Source organism: Chaetura pelagica, unplaced genomic scaffold, assembly GCF_000747805.2.
Source record: "Chaetura pelagica isolate M959 unplaced genomic scaffold, ChaPel_1.0 scaffold365, whole genome shotgun sequence".
NCBI lineage: Eukaryota > Metazoa > Chordata > Aves > Apodiformes > Apodidae > Chaetura > Chaetura pelagica.
The window spans coordinates 91,888-99,387 of record NW_009953387.1 but is presented as its reverse complement, the minus strand read 5'-3'; the positions used below and the strand labels follow the sequence as shown (position 1 = coordinate 99,387).

Below are 7,500 nucleotides of genomic sequence, written 5' to 3'. Positions count from 1 at the left end.
GACTATCTTCTTATAGCAGTTCAGGCAAGAAGTCAATCACATTGAGTCAGTCTGAAGAAAAACATTTTATGCTGTTTTTCTCATACAAACCCCCTCCTGCTGCAATCTGCAGCAAGGCCCAGCCACAGGAAATTGACCTCACAGTAAATTCTTTACAGATTGGGTCATGTTTTTACCATCCACTTAAACTTGCATACATAACCTGAGCCTGTATCTCTGGATCAAGGAATATGACAAGCCAAAATAAAATCAAGTCAAATTAAATAGCAAGAAAAAGCTGCAAGCAAAACAAGACTGAAAAAAATAAAAAATAAATAAATAGAAAAAGATGAAAAATTGGTTGTGACTGCAAAACTGTGAGTATTAAATAAAGAGAGAAGTCAGAAGCAAATTCAGAAGCGCCTGTATCCTGCCTGACAAGGGCTGAGAAATACTAATGGACTTTTTTAATGGGTGGTTTGATGGATGAGAGCAGAAATTATGTAAAAGTAAATGTAGTCGTGGATCAACATAAAATATGGTGCCAAAAAAGGGGGGAAAAAAATAAAAAAAAGGAAAAAGAAAAAAAAAAGCATTGCAAATAAAAAAAAGACATGTAAATGTGTGCCTACCATTTTCCAGATAAGAAGGGGCCGTACCTTCTGAGGGGTCAAGGCGGCGAGCCCGCCTCCCGTGTTTGGAATTGTTGTGTACAAACATGTTGTCTGAGACAGCCAGCACGTGGCCATCCACATTGACTGTTGTTGATACAACAACCTGCAGAGGAAAAACAAAAAAAAAACCTGGAATTTAAAAAAATCCTGCAGATTTTCACCAACACAGCTACGCAAGCAGATCCTCTTTTAAGACAAAGCGACATCACAGCCCCGTTACTTTTGGCTGTAAATGAAGTGAATGACAACTATGAATACATTTTGTTTATGTGGCTAAGACTGGTGATTTTTAACCCACAATTGTTTCTCTTCAGAACCTGCTCCACTAATTAGAGTTTAATCTCCTATTATGCTAACAAATGAATTCAATTCAGGGAAATATTCTTCTAGCCATTAGTTTCAGAAACACCCCTCTAGCCACTCATTTTAAAAGCTGCTGTTTTGATTGATCTGTTGATATATTGATTAGATAGTTTATCTAATTAAAATTTGTTCACTTGAGACTGCCTTCAAATGAAAGGTTGTGAGGATTCCAAATAAAAAAAGCTTAATAAATCAGGAACCGTCCTAACTCCCCATTTTTTTCTTCAGTAAATGATCTCCAGGTCAGTTTTACAATTACATTTAATGTCTGATAATGAACTTTTTTGCATCTGAAAGGACCCAGTTGAATATGAATAGTGAAAGTGTTTTCAATCCATGAAAAGTATCCCTTCTCAAGTTCATTTGGATGGTGATTGACCCTGGTATGTCAATGGAATTTCCTCCTTTATTTTTGAGTGAAAGGCTCCTATTCTTGTGTCCAGGTTCAGAGTCCGGCCATAGAAGAGATGATGGATAGGGCCTTCTTTGGCTTCCAGCTGCTTCTTAGTAGAAAATGGAAAAGGAACATATGCAAAATGCACAACCTTCCTGTTTAGAAACACCTACACAATGGAGTTATGAAATTCCTTCCGGAAATGGTACCGCAGGAGCACAAGCCCAAGAGGAAACCCTGCGATGCACCTGGGTGTGTGTGGAACCTGGCTCCACAGGTCCATCACTATTGTCCCAGATAGACTTTTACATCTTATTTCAATACTCCAGCATGGGCCCTGGGTGGGTGGGGTGGGTTCCAGATTTTCTAAATGCACTAATCCCCCCAAAGCATTTTCTTTGGGATTTAATGTTAGTCAAGTCCTTAAAGTCAATGACGAGTCTGGCCTCATCAGCCATGCTGGTGACAGCAGCAACAGCTAGTACAAATTCCAGCTTTCATCTGCCATTTATTTTATCTTTGGATATACCAAAATTGATTGCCAGGGTTCTCACACCAGCACCTTTACCCAAATGAACAAAAATGGAAGGGGAAAAGCTCTTTTTGCACAGAGCTGGCCCAAGGCATCAGAAGAAATTCTCGTCTGCTTCTGTGTTTTGGATCACCTCTGATCCTCTTTCTTATTCCCAAGCCACAATTAGCTTTCAGCTATCACAGCACCTTTTCTGTGCCTCCTGCCTCCTTTGAGACAGCCATCTGTGGCACCCTTTCCAACAGCCCCAGGGCAGCCTGCCAGCCTGCTCTGCTCCACACCCTTCTCCTCCCAGCAGTGGTCACTTCCACTCTGGCCAACATCCACTGTGGAGGGTGCAGAGGTTGCTCACCACGGCCACAGAGCTGCTGCCAGGCCACTGGGCTATCTGCTTGCACTTTGAGTGAGATTTGCCCTCTTTTAAGAAATATCACAAAACACACAAGCGTGGTTTTCAGCAAAGATTCTGGGATTTGGTTCCTAGAACACGGTGTATTAAAAAGACAGAGAAAGGTGTATATAAAAATGACAACTATTTTTGTTCTGTCATGTATATATAGGTCAGTCACCAAGGGAAAATACTGTAGTTCAGCAGAAGAAAGTCGACATGCAATGCTTTGTTATATCAGCTTATTCCTGCAGAGCACCTAAGGAAAGGTGCTGAGACAGTGAAACCAGTTAAAAATATTGTGCAAGATCTGACATACTGTTAAGTCCAGTTAAACCTTCTGAGAGGCAAGGAGATTAGCTAAAGAGACCCAGGAAAGTCTTTCTAGTGCCTACTGGCTCCATTGTCGACCACAAGATCACTCATGACTGATGCTTCATTTAGTCATCGGTGAGACAAAGAGGACATTTCCACTCATTCCAGGTTTGACCTTCTGTTCTGTTCAGATGGATCAATATCACCGATGCCACGTGAGGCTGAGATGCATGAAAAATGGAAGCTTGGCTCAACTGTTTTGAAGAAGTATTTTTTTTTTTCCCAGCTACAGAACTTTTCTGTTGGCTGGCTCAAGGGTGCTGGCTTCACCGGTTGGTTGGCTGTGCGTGAAAACAGATGTCACATATTTTGCTATCAAGTCTAACCACAAAGTTATTCTTCTCAAAAATATGAAAGTTTTTAACATCTCAATACTAGTTTATTATTAGGCTCAAATATGAATCACTGTGAAATATCTGGAAACTAAAAACATCTATTTCCTAACAAGCATTTCAAATGACCCCAAATCCAGAGGAAATCATTTGTCCATCACAGCAGCTGCCTCTCTGTGGTGTTATGGTTCACCACAGAGTATTTCAAAAGCTGTAAGGAGAAAGTATTAAACATTTTCTAACACAATTGGACTAAAACTGCATGGGCTGGACCACCACTGCTGGATTTACAAGCTAGGTGAAAAACCCCTTTGTAAGAGCCAGACTTCCCTGGGTGCCACGGTGGTGTCTGTCAGCAAGGTGATGCTACTGGGTGTATACAGGTAAAACCTGTGCAGGTCTGAGCACACAGCACACTGCGATGCAAGGTGTTAGTACAAAGGAAAACTGCAGAAATGCTCTGTGAGGAGAGACCCCCTGGCTCCAGCATCCACCCATTACAGCCTGTCGCAGAACTCAGCCAGCCCCAACAACCAACCTTTAAGTTAGCAGAGGAAATGCAAAACAGCAACAGCACTTTTTTTTAAAAAAAAAAAAAACACAGAGCACTGGCACTACACTAAGTAGAAGCACTGATTATGGGTTTTCATTTAATAAGTTCAAGGTGAAGATGTGAGTTAAGCCTTTTCTATATCATTTACTCTTTCAGAGGGATCTGTACCTGGAATCTTCGCATGTCTCGCGGGTTGCCTGCATTCTTCAAACAGTTCTGATTGCACTTGAGGAAAAACTTTAGAAAGAATCTATAAAAATACAAAATTGAAATCTATTAGATTCATCAAAATGTAAATCCAATTCTTTAAAACGTTTAATAAAATTTAATCATAAATGGTTATACCCACAAGAATACTGGTAGTGAAATATTACTTTCCTATTAGTTAATGAACTTATTTTAAAGTATAAGATCTCTGTTGTAAACAGAACATTATTGCCAGGGAAAGGCAAATTTATATTTTTAATTTTTCAACAACTACAAATGTATTGACTCCAAGCCATATCCTTAGCCCAATGTGGGAAAGTTGATTTCAATGACTCATTGACTTCAAAGGCAATGACTTACACCAGATGAGAATCTGTCTCTATTTTTTTAAACATTTTATTTTTTTCACAACTTATATTAGCAGTAATGACCTCTATGTGAAAAATTCCAAGGTGATGAGTGATCAATCTTCCAAAAACCACTTGGCTTTGCCTCCAGTTTGGAAACTCTCTCGTTATTCAAAGGGACTTGATCCAACTCCTGCTCACTCCAGGGAGATCCAGGCAGGATCTGCCCACCAGCAAGGCCCCAGTTCCCTCATTGTTTTTGAAAGGAGAGGAACATGGCAAATTAGGCCCTATCTTATGACCTCTTCAACCTTTGCCAGCCTTTAACTGCAACAAGTCACTCTACCCGGGGATGGAAATCCAGCTCATTTTTGCTGAGCAGCAACCAGCAATTATTTAGGACTAACCCTCCTCATCCAGGCAGCTCCCCATCAACCGTTCTTCTGGCAACGCTGCTTCCAGGGAGCACAGTGAGCACTTAGAAGGGGAAAAACTTGGAAAGGTGCAAACTCCTTCATGCTGCCCTCCTGTACTGGAGGAGGGAGCTGATACAGGAGGTCTCCATCCTCCAGGCCATGCAGGATGGGTGTCCCTACCACCCCACTCAGGAGGATGCTCATAGCCTGATGCCTCCCCTTTCCTTTATGTAGATGTGTTTTCAGGATTCATAACTAACAAAATGTTCTGTGGGTCTGCTTTTTGGCTGATGACTGACAGCTAATGCCAGGCAAGGCTCAGGACCTTCTCCTCACCCAGAGCTTCTCAGATGCACCAACAGCAGCTTGTGCTGCCCAACTTCATACACATGGAATAGCAAGGTTACACAGAGCCTTTCCTTTTACAGTATCAACAACTAATATTAATTCATGCAAATCTTTGTAAGGGCTGTCACTATTCTCACTGTTTACATACACCTCACAGAAGTTTGTGTGCCAACAGAGCTCCTGGCAGGAGGCAAGCCAGGTGTCTCTTCCCTTCTTCAGCACCCAACAAGGCCCAACTGCAGCCAGAGAGTACGACCACGGCTGCACCGCATGTTTTTAATCATCAGTCTCCCTTTTCAGGACCCTAATATTCATACAGGATGATAATGCTGGAGATGCAGCCTCTCACATGAGATAGGCAAGGAAGGAAACAGAAAGATTCACTGAAACTGTGCATAAATAAATGGATGCTGCCAGTTCAGCTGGATAGATTTTTTTGTTAAAACCTCCTATCCCAAAATGTGTGAAGGGGTTCTAGCGATGGAGCTGACAGAGAGATGAATTTCCACTGTGGTTGACACAATCTCCTAGCCTGGATGCTCACTTACACTCAGGTTTTCTGGACAACACTGCAGAGACACTACCAGTGAGCCCACAAAACCCTCACCCTAATTTTATATACCGTTTTGTTAGCTTTTTAAGATACTTACAATCTCCAGATCAACTGAATGTAGGCTAAACAGAATGGCATTTCTTGCACACCTTCCACTGCATGGACTGTGATGGTGTGCAAGGACCAACTGATAACCACGTGGGTTCAAGACCACTGAGACAGGGGAGGCAGGGAGAGACTCCAGCTTCACAGCTCCTCAGTACTACAGCCAGGCTGGAGAGGAGTATCTTATCTACTTTTTTTTTTTTTTTTTCCTGTTCTCAAATGGGTGTTGCGAGGCTTATTGAGCTAATGTTTGTAAATTGCTCTCAAAGTCTCCAATGAATTGTGCACTAGGAATGCTAAGTATTGCTCCTTGTGGTTTGTTTTTAACATGAAGCATTCATGATGAATTGTTTCCATACAGAGAGCTCACATCAAAAAAAAAAAAAGGGCCCATTAAGCAACCTTTCACTAAGCATCAACTGGAACTGCTATTTTTTCAATTATTTGCCGAAAAAGACCATACTTGCTGGAATTAGACATCTTCATGTTTACCAGGATAAACCTGAGCACTGGACTAAACAGTAAAGCTGGGGTGAACACAGCATGTCAGCTCTCCTGCATTCCTTGACAGTGAGGTATTTTATTTTTTAATACGTGCTTTCAGAGAGCTCATGGAGCACAGGTGGCATCAAGACAAGACTTCCAGGAAAAGACAACACAAGTTGCAAACCATCTTCCCAGGTACAACATTTCTCAAAGCTCGCCTGGAGAAGACAATTGGCTTGATCATTCCTCTCAGCTGACCAGGAAGGACCATGGATGCTACAAACCCATTCCTACCATCAAGAGAACAGGGGCAGGCATTTTTCTCTGCTTGCTCCTGAGGTAAGACTGCTGTGGAAGGACAAAGCAAGGAGTTGCACTGGAGTTCGGTTTGGTCGTGTCTCAAACTTCAACAGAATGAGGACACAAGCCTTTCCAGATTTGCCTCTCCCTGCTGCATTTTGCATGGCACAGGCAAACGTAGTCTTTTTAATAAGTACAGTCCTGCAGGAGAAGCCTTCCAAAGCATCCTAAGCTGCTCCTAACATACTGATACGGAGAAAAATGTGGTCTCTGTGATCTTCCCTCGCTCGGAATTTTTCCCCTGCCACCAGCGAGGGGACCGCAACCACCTTAATTAAAATGTATTACCTCCTCCAAAGACTTCCAACCATTTTAAGCTAAAATTTCCATCTTTTATTAACTCCCCTCACCTATACACTTAGCCGGCGATGCCTCTCGCCGCCCATCTGCCAGCCGCGCGCAGCGAGTCACTTGATATTCCACCCACCAATTTTTCCTAACAACCGCTGTGCAATTAAAGGCCGCGCGCTCCGCGGCGAGGTAAATGAGGCACACCTGCGGCCAGGCTGCGCCGCCGAAAAGGACCTAACAAGGTGAGAGCCTACCACAAAGTTATAGGCCTGTCAAGCAATTAGGTTCCCACTTCTGGGACATCCGCACAGCGCAATTATGCTACACATTACAACCTGGCTAATCTTCTGAACAAATGTCATGTCTCGGAGAAGCTAGTAAAAGCAGTTCATCTGCAAATGTGTCTGCTCTTAAGCCTCCACCTTATGCACATAACAACCTGGGGGAGACTTTTTTGTGATATGAAAGATGCTTTTTTTTTTTCCATAGAAGATTTTTTTATACCCTGCAAGTGCCTTTTCATCCTTTTCACCTCTTCTTAACCTTTTTGAGAGGAGGTGTTGTGGCAAATAGACCAGAAAGACTTTTGTGCTTGAATTTCCACACTAAGCAAGAAAATATTTGGTATTATAATCACGAGCGGCAGCTTAAGTTTGGTCTGATTCAAATATTGCTTGGCTAAAGGAACATTTGTGGTGGAAAACCACCTATTACATCCTAGAAACATCATTAGTAAAAGTGTATTTCCACCAGACCTGAAACAGAAACCTCATTCATGCAAATAAACCTCAGCAGGA

At 42.2% G+C, this 7,500-nt stretch overlaps 1 protein-coding gene across 1 annotated transcript in view; it reads right to left on the bottom strand.

Moving 5' to 3' along the window:
- EBF3 (early B-cell factor 3) overlaps nt 1-7,500 on the bottom strand; it is a 139,594-nt gene that overhangs the window by 40,385 nt on the left and 91,709 nt on the right. Inside the window, exons 6-7 of the mRNA XM_009998279.1 lie at nt 3,759-3,840; nt 639-756 (exon numbers count right to left, since the gene is read on the bottom strand). Of these exons, the coding sequence (XP_009996581.1) occupies nt 639-756; nt 3,759-3,840 (200 nt within the window). The remainder of the gene's footprint in view (nt 1-638; nt 757-3,758; nt 3,841-7,500) is intronic.